This window comes from Eulemur rufifrons, chromosome 8 (assembly GCF_041146395.1).
Source record: "Eulemur rufifrons isolate Redbay chromosome 8, OSU_ERuf_1, whole genome shotgun sequence".
NCBI lineage: Eukaryota > Metazoa > Chordata > Mammalia > Primates > Lemuridae > Eulemur > Eulemur rufifrons.
The window spans coordinates 44,523,679-44,542,415 of record NC_090990.1 but is presented as its reverse complement, the minus strand read 5'-3'; the positions used below and the strand labels follow the sequence as shown (position 1 = coordinate 44,542,415).

The 18,737-nt window shown below is 41.6% G+C and overlaps 1 protein-coding gene across 10 annotated transcripts in view; it reads right to left on the bottom strand.

The window, feature by feature from the left end:
• The window catches only part of FGGY (FGGY carbohydrate kinase domain containing), a 387,509-nt gene that overhangs the window by 202,059 nt on the left and 166,713 nt on the right, over positions 1-18,737 (bottom strand). For all 10 annotated transcript variants that reach the window (XR_011234566.1, XM_069480070.1, XM_069480063.1 and 7 more), the window contains one exon: positions 1,385-1,513. Coding sequence is in view for 9 of the 10 variants with exons in the window: in XM_069480070.1 (XP_069336171.1) it covers positions 1,385-1,513 (129 nt within the window). In the remaining variant the exon portion in view is untranslated. The remainder of the gene's footprint in view (positions 1-1,384; positions 1,514-18,737) is intronic.

Genomic DNA, 18,737 nt, shown 5'->3' with positions numbered 1-18,737 from the left:
GCACCTATAAGAACCAGCCACAGGGCTTGGCATGAGGGATATGAGATGAATAATATAATGTCCCTGACCTCAGGGAGTTCACAGTCTAGTGGAAAAGACAAACAGATAAATCAGAAATCACAACACAATGTGATAATTTCTTCAAGTAGTTTGCTGAAAGAAGAACAATTTAGAGAATTTCTGATTATGCCTGAGTATCCCATGGAAGGCTATGCAGAGGAGAAATCTGATAGGAATCTTTGGGTTAGAGGAGAAGCTGGCCAGCTGGAGAAGTGGAGGACCAGTCATTCTGGGCAGAGACACACCTGCCGAGCCGTGGAGGTGTAAACGCATGGACACAGTGCTGGAAGCATGAGCAATGCGAGTATCTGAAACATAACTCCTGGCTGTAGGATGAAGTAGGAACCAGAATATACTTCTAAGGTTTTTGATCATGATCCACAGTTAAAAAATTCATTGTCATCAAGGCGTAGTATACACATGTACATGCACATAAATCGAGAACACAGCTGCACAGAGCAGTTCTTACCTTTTCTACCTATTTGATTTTATTCCATTCCATTCATGTCCTGCTAAATTGACCTCATGAACTATGAACCATAGTTTAAAACAAAGCACTGTTAGAATGAAAGGCTAGGAAAAAAACATATGGCTATAGTTGAAGGGAGAGATACTGAGAACAAAAACAACTACCAAAAAAAAAAAAAAAAAAACCCAAAAAACTAAAAACTGCAATAAGGATGAAGAAGAGGATATTCACCAAACTTTATTGTAATTCTTTGTTTCATTGTGCTTTCCCACCAAAATTTGGGGAAGAGTCTTTGGTTTTCTTTTTTTTTTTGTTTTAAATTTTAAATTCGCTGCCCCCAAGCACCATGCCTAGATGTGGTAAGTACTCAAGGGGTATCTGATGAATAAATGAATACATGAATGACAGGTTCGAGAGTTATACAGATGAAATCAAGACTACAATCAAGGAACTGGATATAGTACATAGCAAAATATATTATGAAAATAAATCCATTAAACTTACAGGAGTTTTGGAGTACCATTAGGAAAAAAGTATAGGTAAATATACCAGTAAGAAATTAATGTATCTTTTTCAAATTTTCAGTAAACCAAAGAATCATTCAGATGTTTATTCAAATCATTTTTTTTCTATTATTATATAGAGAGAAATCAATAAAGCTATAAATAAATTCTATATTTGATGAAAAGTTTTATAATTCTATCCAAATGCCTAAATGTAAAAGGCTTTTCATTATTATATCTTGAAACACCAGTCCTTGACCTTTGCTTTGAAAACAGAAAAGGGGTGTGTTAGGTTCTGGGGACACCTCCATTTGAACACAATGTGGGCCACAGACATGGAATGAGGAATTACCTAGTCCTCCTGCGTGGGCATCAATGAGTGAGGCTGCCACCGCAGTCCCCGCAGGAAGGCCAAGGTCTTTTGCTGCCTCTGGTGTGAGCCCATTTCCAAGAGAAGCTCCAGGAGACAGCACTTGGTTTCCTGGATAGACATGAGAAAAACAAACACCCATCAGTTTGAAACACACAAAAGCAAACAGAGGGTTTTCTTAAGAGAACTTCTTTGCTCCTTCCTCCCTCCTCTGCATTTTCTCAACTTGGCAAAGATACAAAGCATGCCACCATGAAGAGTCCCTTTGTTTATTTGGCGACTTAGGTGTGCGTGCTCTGTGCCTGTGGGTCATTCTCTGGGGTGCTTTACAAAGCCAGGAGCTCTAAGGCATCATTCACACCAGAGAAAGATTCTATTAGTGGGAAATTCTAAAAAGAATATAAACACAGTAGCCTCTTGAAGACCAGGTTAAGATGCCTGAACTATTCCAAATGGGCTTCCCAACACAGCAGCTCTACCAGCACACATTATACACACACATGTGTGCACACACATGTTCAGACAGCCACACATACTCCCTGATGTACACATTTTCCTAAAGATGTCGAGAAAATTTACTCCTATAGTTGCTTCCTATCAGAAGATAAGGAGGTAAAGTATTTTGCACCAATAAAGAATTTGTTAAAAGTTTTTCTCAGCTGGAAAAGACAGTGCAGTCCAAACCTTGCAAACTTTACAAGGTTACTACTTGCACAACCACAAAACACAATTTAAATGATGTTCTTTGGAGTTGTGCAATGCAGTGACCCTGATATTTCAAGTGACCTTGAATTTCTGCAATCAGTCAGGCCTTCAGTTAAGAATGAATTGATTGACTTGCTTTGTGTGGGCACTGTGGCACTGTAAAAGGCAGTCCTTGCCCCCAACTTCGCTAGCAAGATGAGATAAGGGCACAGAGAACCATGTAAGTTAGAATAGAATGAAATGATCCATCTGCTGCCACGTGTTTAACAGAGCCTGAACCCTCTCCCATCCCCCAAGGAATTCCATTACAAGTATTTCTGCACCACAGGGAGGGGATAGGGGTTGAGCCACGTACATGCTAAGATCCCTTTGGGCCCCAAGATTCCAGGACTCTGAATGCATGGTCAGCAATTTGCTCAGTGCTAAGACACCACTTGTTAATTGTTCCATGGAGCTCCAGGGCTGGGCAGAAGTGCTTCAGGATCTCTGTGGGTAGAGGTGAGGTTGGAGGTTGAGAGAGGGCAGTCAGAGAGTGAACAGCTCAACCAACCTCCTCTAAATGGAAACAAGTACCTCCACAATATCATTTTTTATCCATTTTAAGTAATGAGTTTCTATCTATATTTAAATATGAAAAAAATTGGCCAAGAAGACGAAGACTGAAACCACTGCAGTGGCTCTACAGCTTCACTGTCCAGTATGGTAGCCACTAAGCCACATGTGGACTGAGCACTTGAAATGTGGTTGGAGTAACGCAGGGGCTAAATTTTTCACTTTATTTAATTTTATTGAATTTTAATTGCAATTTAAAAACTGATAATTCAGTTACTGAAAAATACATAAGTATGTTTGGAACAACTTGGATGTACAAATCTACTTTTTCAATGTTAATTAGGAAATCTAAATCAGGTATTTCCAATGAAAACCCAGTGTCTGACTTGAGAGGTGCTAAGTGGAAAATACGCACCAGATGTCAAAGATTTAGTATGGAAAAATGAGTGTAAATATCTCCTTAATAATTTTTACATCAATTACAAGTTAAAATGATAGTTTGGGTATATTAAGTTAAATAAGATATATTAAAATTATTTTCACCTACTTTTTTAACTTTAACATGGTTACTGGAAAATTTAAAATTACATATTGTATTTCTATTGGACAGTGCTGGTCTGGAGGATAAAGTTAAGATATACAAACCATGGGGTAGAAAGCAGGAAAACCTCTAGTTTGTTTTGAATGCCAGGGTAGCAGACACTTGGAAGAGAGCAGTGTCCTTGGCTCTGGACAGCTTGGCTCTGGACAATGGCTTAATTATGCCACTATGTCTAGTATCCAGCACAGGAGAGACATGATTCCCATTTGCTGGGCACTTTTGTGCAGGGACTGTGCTAAGGACATGCCATGCATTTTCTCACTTCATTTTCATCATAACTCTCTAAGAAGAGTATAGGAGTGTCTGTACTGTCCCCATTTTACAGATAGATGAGAAAACTGAGGTTTTGAGAGGAAAAAAGTAAATTCCCCACAGTTACACTGCTTAGGAGCTGGAGACAAGCTGTGGATTCTACTCCAATACCAAAACCTGTGCTCTTTTTCATTATATTACCTTTTGAAGCAGATATTGTTTAAAAATATGTTCTGAATGAATGAAAGAATCGAGAGAATAATTTTCAGAACAAGTATTATGTATTTTAAAAACTAGGACCATTTGCAAATGTTGCCGACTAAAATGAGATATTTTTAAAAAGGGTTAATTTTCATAGGAAGGTCAAAATGGAAACTCTGTTCCACCTTCATCCCCAATCTCCACAAACATAAAAGGTGTAATTTTCATAAAAAAGGTTCCAGACAGAAGGAGGATTACAAAGTCTTCTCTGTAGTAATTTAGAAAGAAACCTTAGCTGATAAAGGAGCTTAATCTGATTCTGTGTCCTCTGGGCTCAGAGCATGAGGCTGCAGACCCGGGTGAGGCACAGTGTCCTGGGCATGCAGGCAGGGGATCTGGGATCTAATCATTCTCTGCGTGACCAGGTAGCTTTCCCAGCAGAGGAAGCATCTTAAGCAAAGACAAGAAAAAAGGGAAAGGGGGTCTCGAAGGGACTGGGGTGGGGATGGGGGTGGGGGACAGAGGAGGCTGGAGGGAAGGCAGGCCCAGTGCACCCAGGCGCTCGAACTTAACCATGAAGACCACTGTGAACCACTGAAGGAGCAGGAATCTGGGAGGAAGGTGATTAGATCTGTGGTTTTTGTTTTTTTTTTTAAGTGCCTTCCGGCAGCATTATAGGAGAGGACAGACTGGGGATGGGGAAAACAGCTCTGAAGCTATTTCGGTCATCAAAGAGAGAAAAGGTGAGGGCCCTTCATTAAGGTATTAGTAACTGAAATGTAGGAACAGAGGCAGACGTGGAGATTTTGTGGAGCAAGAATAACAGGTCCTAATGGTTGCTTGGATATGGGGAGGATGGCAGAGACAGAGACGCCATGGCCCAGATTCTCCCATAAAGGACAGAGTGAGCCTCCAGCTGCCAGCTCCTGCAGGGCCTGCCCCAGCTGCAGAGGCCGCCTTGCCAAGGCCACGCCCTGCACCTGGTGACTCAGCAAAGCGGTGGGCAGAGGGCTCTGCTGGACACCACTCAGTCCAGAGCACTCTGCTGGGTTGGCCAAGGTGTCGCAGGACAGCATCATGGTTCAACTTGTTCTCCACCCAGTCCTACTCCCTCCTCCTTCCTTTTATGCCTGAAACAAACATCTTGTACCCCCAAACCTATCTCAGACCCTGCTTCCGGAAAACCTAACCTAGGGCAGTGAGCCAGCCTTCTCCTCAGTCCAGTGGTCTAGGAATGAAAATAAATATACACGAAGATAAACATCCCATCTTTCAGTTGGAACCACAGCCTTCAAGAATAGTCTATTTGGGCCCCGAGCAGGAAGGAGCTTTGTTTATCTAGAGACCAAAAGGAAACAGCTTGGCATGAGAGAGGATAGTAGAAATAGGTGGTAGAAATAGGTGAGAACCCCTGAGAAATCACCCCTTCAAAATCACATTTTATGTTTATCAGCCAGAGGTGCACTGAGGGGACGAGAGCTGGCAGAGGCAAGCATTAGTGCCCCTTGACAACTTTTCATAACCTAATCCTTGTTTGGCTTTTCTATCACCAAAAAATCATATTATTCACAGCATTGCTCTTCTCAGATTTAATCAAGACTTTACTGTCTTACCATCTGCAGTTTCTTCTAGACTTCATTCGGCCGCCCATTCAAACATTCTAACAAACATCTCAGTAACAGTGGCACTAATGATGGCCCACTTGGATTTCCATCTGCCATGTGCCAAGGTCTAGGTGCTGGGGTATATGTGAAAGAGGCACCTTGGACCTCAAAAGGCTCACACTGTGGTCTGGGACAGAGATGATGGAAAACCCTCTAAGACCCTTAGAACCCTGTAGAAGATGCTAGAAAGATGAAATGTGGGTGGTGTTCCCAGAGAACTGAGGTTGGCCAGGAGAGTGAGTGGAATCTTCAAGCTGAAGGTGACAGTGGGTGCGGAACAACAGTGGGGAATTGCTGGTGTCCGTGCTTGCACACTCTGGGGAAATGGATGACAGTAGATGCAAAAGTAGGGTCACCGCAAGGACCCCTGAAGGGCATGGTATGTTTGGGGCGTTCAAGATGTTAGCGAAAAGGGCACTGAGAGGAGCCAACTGGACAAGAGAGGCAGCCGGGGACCTCAGGCATGGCCAGGCAATGAGGACCTGCCCGTGGTGGCACAGCTGTGAGTGCTCAGATTGGTTTTTAAGAAGATACACCAAAAAAAAAAAAAGAAGAAGAAGAAGAAGATAAACCTGCAGTGTGAAGAAAGGAAGAATGGGAAATAGTTTTTATCTTTAAAACAAGCCAACTGAAAAATGCAGGTTGCAAAACATTATGTAAAGTACGCTTTCACTTTTATTTTTTAAGAACAACAGAGAAGGTAGATGGATGACTTCTAAAAATACTTTCCTAGGGGCTTAAAAAATACAGAAAATAGGTTTTCTCTGGGTAGAGAAATTATGGGTGATTTTTTTTGCTTTTCAGTAACCTATAATTTCTAATTGTTCTACTTTGAACATACATTTCTCCTGTAATATTTTTAAAGGTGCTTCCCCCTTAAATCTGGCCAGAGTAAGTTAGGGTACCTCTATTCAGCAGAACCCCACACAGTCATTACAATGCATGAGGCTGAATTAAGGTATGGGTTTGGAATAAAGTCCAGTATAAATTAAGGGAAAATGAAAAGATACAGAATAGTATTCAGAGTATGATCACATGTGTGATTTTTTTTTTAAAGGAAGCACATAAACTTCTAGAAAAATTCTAGAAAAATACACAGAATTTTGTTACAGCAGGGATTGGGTCCAGTGTAGGATACCCTTCTCTACTACTTGGGCTTCTTTTATAGCAAGTCTTTGTATTTCTTTTGTGATCAAACCAAACTATCTTAAGCTGAAATAAAAACAAAATCAATGCATCTTTTCCAAATCCTGCTCCTCAGGCTGAAGGCAGGAAAGAGAACAGAAGGCAATTCACCTATTTCTGTGATCTGGCTGGCCTCTGTCCCTGCTACACATCCTTACCTTGAGAGGTACAAAAGCAATCACCCTGAGCACTCTCGGGCTCACGTCCACTGAATTCCCATTTGGATGGGCAGATTCAGCCTGAGCGGTCAAAAGCTGGAATCTACAATTATCTGGTGGTTGCAGTCCCTCTTCACAGGCGGGGGCTCCTATTACACCAAATCTCCCTCTACCAGTTTTTCAATTATCTATGACTAATGAGCACTTTGGGAACAGTTTCAGACACACACATAATCCTCTTTCCTGATGTCAGCAGCAGAAATTAATGACTATGTGGATTTCTGGGAGACAGAAAATGCATTATAATGGTCAACAGAACTGTTATCCTCTCCAGGAAGGGGGAGGTGGGGGCGGGGTGTTGAATTAACTGGAAGGTTCAGTGTTCCTTTGTATTCTTACAAACAGTGAGATGAAACCCAGGAGAAGAGTTGGCTCCACGCCCACGGAAATGTTAGAGAGGTTTGGGCAGGGTGGCATGCAACACTGGTTCCTCCATTCTTGGCACTAGGGGCTCCTCCCAGCTCAACTTTGCCAAGGTCAACAGGCCCACAGACTGGCCAGGGTAGTGCTAAGTGACACTCTGCCTTGCCAGCAGAGAAGGTCCGGGAGTCCTTTCAGACTGAACCTATATTCAATCTAGTTTAGGGGTGGGGGGGGAAAAAACAAGAATATACAACTCTCAAAGAATAGGCTGGAGTTATTTTAAAAGCATGTGGTGGTGGATGTAAGCTTGGTGCTTCACACTGGCATACCACATGCTCGGGTGGTTTCAAAGATTGTCAAAACCTCGTCCAATTCTTGTGGAGCTCCAGTAGTTGTGGCTATTGGCAATTTTAAAAGAACTAATAAAATTAGGCACTTAAACCATACCAAGACCAAGCACCTAAATTCCTCTACAGATATTAAAGATCACTTGGGCAGGTCAGCTCAGAAAGTTTTCTAGATCTTCAGCCACAACTGATACAAGACTGATTGAAAATCAATCCAGTAATTCTGGCTCCTGAATTGGAGTTACACATGTCTGGAACAATTCATTCAATCAGAGAAATTAGCGAGAAACCCAAACTTGCCTATGTTCTGTCACTTATTGAATGACACATCTTCTGAAACAGTAATTAGTTCATTTCCCTTCATTTGCCTCCTAAAAATAATCTCATTTTCACTGGGAATTAAATTCTATGTTAAATTACTGATTAAATGTAAAACTTTATAATGTCCTCATAACTCATTAAATAAATGTTTAGTGGGTACCTAATATGTGCCAGGTACTGTCTTAGTGCTGAAAATGCATTAAAGAACAAGATAGATAAGGTCCCCACCCTCGTGGAGTTTACTTTCTAGTAGACACTATTCCCATCCAACACCTCTTCTGAACTATATCTTGTAGTTGTTATATCTTGTAAGTGCCTATGTGATTTGGAATGTGTTTTATATATTCTTATATCCCAGCCTTATATTCTGACCTACAGTAGGTATTTAATAAATAAACACACCATATACTTTTAATACAATTTTGAATGACCTTTATGTTGTTTTAATTTTTTCCCCATGTTTATCTCTATCCCTCTTTCCCACTAGACAGAGAACAGCTCAGAGACTATTTTATCTATCTCTGCATTCATTTGTCCTCCCCCCCAACACCCAGCAGTGTCTAGAACATAATAATTCTGAGTAATGTTCATTTAACTGAACTTACGGATTTTTTTTTAAAAGAGGAATCATAAAACAAAGATCAATTTAGACAAAAATTTTAAACACACACACATACTCACACAGGATGTTGACTATCATTTAAGAGAGTAAAGAGAAGAGACTATATTAAGTTTAACTCTTGATCTTGAAAGCTACTGGGACAAGGAACATATTTCAAACATAATCCTACTCTCATCTCTCTAACTTAGGACAATGGAATGTAGCAAGGCCAATGCACGTGCTTCGAAAATGGTTTACCAGAGGCCCAAGCCTGTTACTACGCATAGCAGATGCTATGGTGGTTAAACATTGTGGACACCACCTTCTAGTGGAATCTATTCCATGATAAAATTCTCCTTGCCTGCTCAAGTCTGGTTCAAGAAGTCCAACAAGCAACCAGTAACTACTGTAGGTCAGTGAGGAGAGGAGTGGTGCATACAACTTGTATTTTAGAAAAATAAGTATCATAATAGTAATGGTGCCCATTTATTGAAATCTGTGAGCTTTCAGTCACTGTTCTTGGCACTTTTCAGCTGGTATCACCTTTAATGTTAGCAACAAACCTATGCTATTAGAATTAGATTTTATGGTAACAGATTCTATGTTATTAGAATTAGATTCTATGAATTAGAGCTTATAGTGTTAGAACCTATTACTTTATAGTTGTAGAAACAAAAGTACAGACCTGTTCAAAGTCACCTCTGTAATGAGGGCACGGTCAGGATTTCAATCCAGGATTCTCTAACTCTAAGGTCTGGGATCTTCCTCCTATGCCACGTAGATTAGAGGGGGTAGGTGTGGACTATCATAGATAGAAAAGGAAGGCAGCTTCGTTTGCAGGAAGCTCCCCTGGTGGGACATATCTAGGAGCAAAACCATAAAGCCATGCAGTCCCAACATGCTGAATCTTCTAGCTTCTTCCCTCCTCTCCTCTCATTCCTTCTTCTCTGTTCCAAAATTAGAGACACTGGACTTTGAATGGCCCTTAGAGACCATTTTAACTTCAGTGTATACATTTTGTAGTAGAGAAAACTGAGCCCAGAGAGGGATGTGATTTCCCTGGAGCAACCAGCTGTGGAAGCAGAGTCTAGATTGGACCCAGAGCTCCTGACTCAAGGTGGGCTTCCTCCACTTCTCCGACACTCCCTGCTGTAGGAGTGCCATCCCGTACCCTCCCCCAAGTGGAACAGGAAGCTCATCTAAGCCAGGGCTACAAGTCACATGGAGAAAAGGAGAGTTGGCAAAAATCCGACAGATTCCAGCCGTGTGGGCAGCCGATCCTGAACTATTCAGAGCATAAAGTTCAGTCTTTTTTAGCTTGAAATCATCCACTTTGGCACCCACAGTGACCTAATTCTCTAGATAATTGCTGATGCCCTATTTTGTTCTCACCTAGCCTAAGGCCACCTCCAAAAAGCCTTCCCTGGGTAGATCATAATTAATCACTCTTTCCTCTACAATCCCACAGTATGTTTTTTGGAATTACATCATTCTGTTCTACATAATGCCTTTTTCCCCTGTGCCTCGTTCTTCTAATTTAGATTATAATCACCTTGAAAGCAGAGCTTTTTTGTAGATGATGCATCCATAGGAGGCAGGCAGTTTAGCACAGCACTTGGGAGCTCAGGTAAAGGGGTAGACAAGCTCCTAGGGGTTGGTGGCCTTACCACTCGCAGGGCTTGTGACCTTGGGCAAGTGATTGAATTTCCCTGCAACAGTTTCCTCACCTGCAAAGAGGCTGTAATAACGCTATCTTTCTCCTTGAGTGTTTATGAGAATCAAGCACGATAATGCAAATAAAGCATTTTAGCACACTGTCTGCCACATGGCAAATGTTCGATAAAAGTGAGATACTATCACGGTTATTATGACTCCCTATTCCTGGTGTACTGTATGTACATCGCCTGGCACATGGAGGTTCATTCTAGCTAAGTTTACAAAGCTTCAGGAGAGATCCTTGATGTTATAACATGTGGAGATATATGCTTTTGGGGTCATGAAAGCAAACCGCAGAAACTGTGAAAGCTGCTAAAATATTCACAGTGATGGAATTCAGTTTTCCAGCACAAAAAGTTTCTCCCCATGGTCATGTCTCCATGGCATGTCTTCAGAGTAAAATGTTTTAAAAGTGCAGAAGGTGTTCTTTCTGTAGTTATTTTAAGGACCAAATGCTTGCTTCAAAAGGAAAAATTATTTTGTCAGCAAAACACTTGACTGTTAGACGACCAATGCTTTTAAGACCCAAGCAAACAGTTCTGCCGTGGCGAGTTCCCCCACTTCTAGGCTACGGGAGGGCGAATTGGGAAATATATGAAAATATATTAGCTGTCATTGTGCTGAAAATATTACAAGGTTTAAAGCAGCGGTTTTCACAGTTTTGCTTTGTATTTTTGCAATCACATAAAGAAAAAAAATCACATAAATAAAAATTGGGACTGACATAGATTTCTCAATTTTTACTTTGTCCCATTGATTCATTAAAAATAAATCCTAGAATCAGGATCATCTGACAGAAATTTTATCTCTAAAAAGATAGGAAGGAGATGATCTCAAAATAAAGGGCATTCTTTTTTTTTTTTTTTTGAGACAGAGTCTCACTCTGTTGCCCAGGCTAGAGTGAGTGCCGTGGCGTCAGCCTAGCTCACAGCAACCTCAAACTCCTGAGCTCAAGCGATCCTCCTGTCTCAGCCTCCCAAGTAGCTGGGATTACAGGCATGCGCCACCATGCCTGGCTAATTTTTTCTATATATATTTTTAGCTGTCCATATAATTTCTTTCTATTTTTAGTAGAGGTGGGGTCTCGCTCTTGCTCAGGCTGGTCTCGAACTCCTGAGCTCAAACGATCCGCCCACCTCGGCCTCCCAGAGTGCTAGGATTACAGGCGTGAGACACCGAGCCCGGCTTAAAGGGCATTCTTTTAAAGTAAATATGCTTCCTTTTATGACCTTATTTATTCATTCCATCACACATCAGTTAACACTTTGTCAGGGGCCAGTATTGGTCTCTAGTCTAGACTACTGTTTGCAAACTGCTGGTTTACAAAAATGATAACAGCCTCCTAACAATGGGTGAGTCTACAGGATGTCAAATAGCAACTCTCACTTGAAAAAGTTAGTCAGCAGGTCTGGTGTTAACCATACAATGCCAAACATCTGGTGATTTGAAGACATCTGGGGCTTTTCTATCATGTAGACGAAACAGGATTCAGGTAATTGACCAAATTTTTCACTTCCCAACCAGATGTCTCACTTTCATAGAAATGAAGCCCATCTTGTACTTTCATGTGCAAATAAGCTAGACATAAATTCACCCCTGGAGGGCAAGATTAATTGCTTCTTCACAATGAATGCTAAATTACATATTATTTCTTCTTTTTTTTTTTCCAATTATTGTACCTTTGAAAAAAGTTTTCTGCTATTGTTTTTGAAAAGCATACATTTTGTCTTAGAAATGTTCTATCTTTCTAAATGTCTCTTCTTCATTTTTATGACCGTGAGGCAGTGTGCTATAATGAATGAAAAGAGTGTGATCTTAGGGGTCGGTATAAGCTGAGCTCTAATTCCACACATCTCCTTCCTCAAACTTTCAGAGCCTTGGAAAAAGTCACTTGAACTCCCTGAATTCAGTTTCTTTGCAGATACACATCATAAAAGGGATACTGTGAAGATCTGCGATCATTCATTCCTATAACATGAACTGGGCGCTTACTCTGTGCCTGGGACCCAGCGACCATGAAGAACCACAGTACCTGCCTGTCCCGCAGGGGCTCAGGAGAGGGTGACATAAACTCACGCTTAAGGTGTCGGAATGACAAACATACTGCTCAACAAAGGTGATGCCTTTATTCAGGATGTTTGCTAAAATTACGAGCAACTCCAACTGTACCTGATTCTTAAAAGGGAATACCAAGTTTATAAAAGGAAGGACGTGTCTGAAACCTTTCCTCTTCTTTAATCCTGCTTTCAAGCATACCCTGGAATTTGCTCCGATCATGTTTGTTTGAAGAATTCATGTGGTTATCAATGACCCTCCACCTTCTATGCTGTTGTCCTGACAACCAACCATTTACTAGACAGAATATGGAAAGCAGACAACAATGTGTCTCTTCAATCAGGTTTAGTAGGCAAAACTCAACAGTACAGAGACAATATTCAAAAGACTAGGGTCTTTGTGCTTGAGACCCTTAAAAGGAAACACAAACCTACATACATACATACATGAAGGAGAGGGGATTGTATAGAGAACTTAACTGGCCAAGGAGAAGCTGCTATAACAGAACTCATTTGTAGTTTAATAGCAGCTGTGCTTCAAGAGCCAGGCTGCAAGTAAATATCATACATGAGGCAAAAGGGCTAAGTCTGTTGCTACTGTTGTTTAGTTATCCTGATGAGAAGTTAGGTTCTTTTCCTATCCTATGTTTCACCAAAGCCCAGAACATCTCAAATATATGAAGAAATGAAATATGCCCATGGTTTTTAAACTTTTTTTTCAGGGACCAAAACTTTTTTCCCAAATGAAATTGTTTACAGAACCCTAGTACAGTGGTCCCCGCTGACCCACAGTTTTGCTTTCAACGGTTTCAGTTACCTAAGGTTAACCATGGCCCAAAAACATTACGTGGAAAATTCCAGAAGTAAACAATTCGTGAGTTTTAAATTACCTGCCATTCTGAGTAGCGTGATGAACTCTCATTCCATCCCACTCTGTCCCACCTTGGATGTGAATCATCCCTTTGTCCAGCATATCCCCCCACCCCAGGTCACTTAGTATTTCTCTAACAGTTATGGGATCAAAACAACATAATATGTATAGGGTTCAGTACTGTCCATGGTTTCAAGCATCCACAGGGGTGCTTGGAATGCATTTCCCATGGATAAGGGGGGACTACTGTAAATAAATTGACTCTGGTTCAAGTAGAGAAGGAAATGCTCAAAGGTGGTGCATGCAGTAGCCCTAACACCTGAGGGGCACCCAGATTTTGGGTGCTGAGGAACAGAGATTCAAATCTAGAGCTTAACCTATGGTGAGAGATCACCCATCTGGAGGCTTTAAAGAGGGAAGGGATAGGAACTTGGAACCGTAAAACAGCCTCCTTCTTGCAGGCTTCTACTATAGCACAAAAACTAAGGAGCTGAAAGTGTCCACTTTTAACCACAAAGACAATGACCTCACTCCTGGGTAAAGGAGGACACTGGCACTTGCAGTACCTTCGAGGGGAGGAGTGGAATTGGCCAGGTTGGCATTTAGCCAAAATGTTAGGGTGTTCAGAGAGTAAAATCCCTGAAGCCCTCACTCATGTGACAGCCATAGGAATTTAGAAGAGGAGGCAGATTTCAAAAATGATGCCGTAATTTAATGATACTTAAAGTCCCAATCTAGGTCACCTGGATGGGGTTGGGGGTCATACATATTTTGGGAAAAATGCTCAAGTGATAAGAAGATGGAAGTTTCAAGCTTTGTAAATGAAACCAAATCAAATTTCTCCATTTTTTTAAGTCTCAATGTTTACACATAGGATCTGGAAGATTGATTGGACCTTAGGCACAATGAAAAAGGAACACTGGCCCAAAGCCAAAGCCAAAGCCAAATCCTTGCCCACACAGTGCCATGGCTTACTTGAGGAGTTTAAGAATGGCACCTCTGTCATCCCTCACTTGACAGGGGAAGGCACAAAGAGGATGGGGCGTGGGGAAATAGCTTGAAAGCGTGGCATGATTGGGTAGCAGATCAGATAAATAGGAGTCTAATACCTCCAGCCCAGTAACTCACAACCTCAAGGTACTAGAAAAACAAAAGTATGAACACTTCTCTAGCCAGAAAGAACCCGAATCTCCTTCCTTAGATGGATGCTTCCCAGGCTTCTTGCTCAGGCAGTGAGATAGGGCAGAAAGAGCCCAAGCACAGAATTTAGGCATCCTTGGATTCAAACCTGCTTCAACACCTTCCAGCTGTTAGACTTTGTGTTATGTTTTTAATTTCTCTATTTCTCCTTGTAAAAGATGGGAAGAATAGCACATAAAAAAAATATTGTAAAAATGAATGAGATGATGAACGTAAAAAGACCCAGTATACTGCATGGCACTTGACTTCCATAAACATTTTTCCTTCCCCATAGAGGAAGTTATACAGAAGCAAAAAATAGTATGAAGGAAGAGACTAAGTTGTACTAAGTACCAACTTACTGGCTGCGATCCATGCATGGTACAATGTACTTTACAGCTCTCACCTCATTTACACTCACATTAATCCTGTGAGGAGCAGAAGTCATCCCCATATTATAGATACAGAAACCAAAACGTAAGATGCACTTGTAACTGGTCTGATGTCCCCCTTCATACAAATGCCAGGATTTGAGTTTGGATGGAGTTTGGTTATGAAGCCCATTCTCTTTCCATGAGTGAAAACACTGATACTCCAGAGCCCAGGTCTAGCTATTGGTTCTACCCTCTCCTGGGAAAACTACAATCTACCAAAAGTTCCTGCAAATTCCATCAGTGAGCTTCCCTTTAGTAACCTCTAGCCTCACTCTCCAAAGGAAGGCTGGTATTTCTTTCCCCCAGGCCACAAGCCAGCACAGTACCCAGCAGATGCTCCGGGATTCCCACTGGTTTTCTACCTCACATCCCCTCCTGGGAGCAACAAAAGAACATGCAAAAAAACAGGCCTAGACAATTCACAAAATGAGTTCACACTCTAGCTAACTTCCACAGCTCAAAAATTATCTCCTGAACTAAAGACTAAAAGTAAAGCCTCTGGATTTCCACAAGGTAAAATTCTTTCCCTGCGGTCAGTAGAAAGGGAGAAGATGAAGACGGAAACTCCATTTACTAAATGCCTGGAAGGCAGCTACTAGCATCTCCATTCTTCAGCAGAGAAAACAGAAGCTCAGAGCTTCGGTAAGTGGGGAGGCTGGGAATTCATGCCAGCTGTCAGACTCCAAATTCCACTCCAACCTATCTCCCTTCCTATTTCTTAATTAAAATGTTTGGTGAGAACCAAATTAAACCTCAAGGGCAAAAGGAGGGGGAGGGAGAGGGGGGAGGAGAGGAGAGAGTATTAGCGTTCGGTTTCCCAACACTAACTCTCCTGTTCCTACTACTGTGCTTTGTTCCCTCATTTTTCAACTACTGCATTATTTGACCACTGTTACCAAAGTAGGGTCCTCAGCTAGCAGTGTGAACATCACCAGGACGAGGGAACTTAGAAATTCACATTCCCTGGCCCTACCCTAGACCTACTGAAGCAAAAAGTCCAGGGTGGGCCCAGCAATCCTCCTCCAGGTGATTCTGATGAACGCTAAAGTATGAGAACAACTGTATTAGAGTCACCTACAGAGCTTCTGAAAATAGCAGTTCCTGGGCTCCATCCCTGACTTCTGGTTAATGGTTATAAAGTGAGGCCCTAGGATCCTTATTTTTAAAAGCTCCGAGGTAATCCAGGTACATAAGTATAAGGTAGGCACAGAATCCACAGAAAATAAATGTTGACAATGAGAACATTTAACAACCAGATGTACCAGATGTCTGAACTCCGCAAGTGCAACCTAGGTTTAAACAGTGGCCTCTTTTCTGACCAGCTCAATGAATTTGGGCAGGCTACTCTCCAGCCTCCTCCCTTCATCTGTAAAATGCAGTTAATAACACATGCTTTAGGGTTGTGAAACTAAATGATAATATAAAATTCTTGGCATGGTGTCTGGTGCATAGTAAGCAATAAATAAATGGGAGCAAATTTTATTCACGAAGACAAACTAACCCATGTAGAATATCATACCAAGTGGCACAGGTGGGGGTACAGGAAGGAGACCCTCTGGCACCTGTGAAGCTTTCTCATTCCCTTGTGTCCTGCTGTGCATGAGAATATGCTCTTGCAGGGAACTGTGACATCCTCTAATTATGCTGCCTTGCAAAAATGAGCCTGGACCACTGTGGAGTGGAAAATGGGGCGGCAGGGTGAAAGTATTCAGAAACAATGTGAAGACAGAAATAGCGCTGCCCACAGAGCTGTAGGTACTAACAGGAAATCTGTGTTTCCAGGAAGGCTGAGCCAAATGACACAGGGGAGTGTCATGCACTTCAGTCTGGCCTTCTGTGTTCAGGGGCTTTGGTCTGGCCTTCTGTGTGCAGTCAGGAGGCAGAAGAGCAAGGTGCAGAAGGGAAACTGGGGAGAGCCAGAGGGCAGACTGTGGCAAGAGAAGAGGGAGCCTAGTGCCTACCGGAAATGGGCAGTTCCTATTGAAATAAGGATTAGGAGAACTGCATTGGACTCTGGCTCCTTTCTTAAACAAATATTTCCACTAAAGTACAAAACAAGCACATCTTAAAAGTGTCTTTTCCTCTTCCTGCTTGAAACTTGTAAATCTAGTTTCTAAGAATGATGATGCAGCTGTTTCGGTCTCCATGTCTGCTCTGGCTGTCCTTTCTCTGGGGATATCCTTCCCTACTTCTTTGTATGGCTAACTTCTCCACTCACCCCTCAGGAAGCAACTCGGGGGTCACCTTCTCCAGGAAGGCCATCCTGAATGCTGACCTGCTCCATACCTGAGCTGTGCCATGTCCCCCCTCATAGCCATAATACCTAACATATAACCTGTCATATTGTCTTAATTCAGTTTTCCCAGAGTGCGTTTCATGCATAAAGAGTTCAAAAAAAAATGTTAAAAGGCGTTAACAAAAAAGCTCCTGGTGCAAATAAGCTTGGAAAATGCCAAGCTGAACTAAGTTAGGATTCTGTACTGCAACAATTCTGAGACTTTAATAGGCTGGTGTGCACTGAGAATCTCGAAGAAAATATCAAATATGAATCCCCAGTCTGATTTGATTGCAGAATTTTTTTTTTTTTCCCCTAAAAATCACCTCTAGTTGCAGAGTGTGCACTGTGGGATACAATGCTGTTTTACTGACATTGTCTGCTCTTTCTTCCTCACCAGGCTATAATTTCCTTGTGGGCAACAGTGCTCAATACTGCATTTCTGGTATCTACCACCTACTATCTGCTTATTGTAAATACGAAGTAAAAGTCAACTGAATGTTAAAAAGCTAAATCATCATTTCCTTTCTGAAAACCCTCCAGGGCTTTCCATTGCATCTAGAAAAAGTTTGGATGCTTTATTCCAAGGCTCACAAGGTTCTACATTTTTAAAATCCCCTACCCCATCTCTTGCCATTCCCCTCCCTTACTACATTCTGCTAAATTGGTCTTTTATATCTCCTCCAACATGTCAAGCTTATCCTCACCCCTGGGCCTTTGCACATGCTATTGTTTCTGCCAGGAACACTCCTGCCCACAGGTTCATACTGCTGAAGCCATCTCCACATTAAGGTCTCAACTCAGAAGTCTCCTCCTTGGAGAAGCCTTTCCCATCCACATTTCCACCAGCATTTTATTTCCATCACAACACTTATGGATATTTGCCATTGTCTTGTTTATGTGTGTATTTGCTTACTGCCTGCTATCGCTACCTCACACGGCAATGTGACACAGCCTTAGCTGTCTTGCTCATGGCTCGACCTTCAAGAGTGCTGGAATGAAGAAGATGCTTTGATGAATACTTGCGGCTACTGAAAGGATGAATTGAATTAATCTATGTATTACAGCAGGTAAGAGCCTCGCCCTTCCTCCCAGAACTGAATCAAATCCAAGCCTGCCAATGACTAGCTCTGTGACTAGGACAAATCATTTAATCTCAGAAAGGCTTAATCTCCTCACCTGTAAAATAAGAAATAATAGACTTATATTTTAAGTAACATATTGAACACAGTAGTTAGTCTCTATCTCTCCCAAGAAGAAAGTGAAACTAAAGTAAAGTGGAATTATTTTTCTTTCTATTTAAGATCATTTTAATTGTGGTCAAATACACGTAACAAAATTTACCATCGTAATCATTTTTATGTGTACAGTTCAGTGGTATTAAGTATATTCACATTGTTGTGCAACCCTTACCACCATCCATTATCCATTTCTAGAATACTACTCATCTTACAAAACTGAAACCCTATACCCACTAAACACTAACTATCCCTTCCCCGTTTCCTCCCAGTCCCTGGTAACCATCATCTTTCCTGTCTCTATGAAATCTGACTACTCTCGGTACCTCATATAAGTATTATAGAGCCATACAATATTTGTCCTTTTGTGACTGTCTTATTTCACTTAATATAATGTCTTCAAGGTTCATCCATGTTGTGGTATGCATTAGAATTTCCTTCCTTTACAAGGCTGAATGGTATAGACCACATTTTGTGTACCCATGCTCCCACTGATGGGCCCTTAGGGTGCTTCTGCATTTTAGCTATTGTGAACGATGCTGCTATCAATATAGGCAA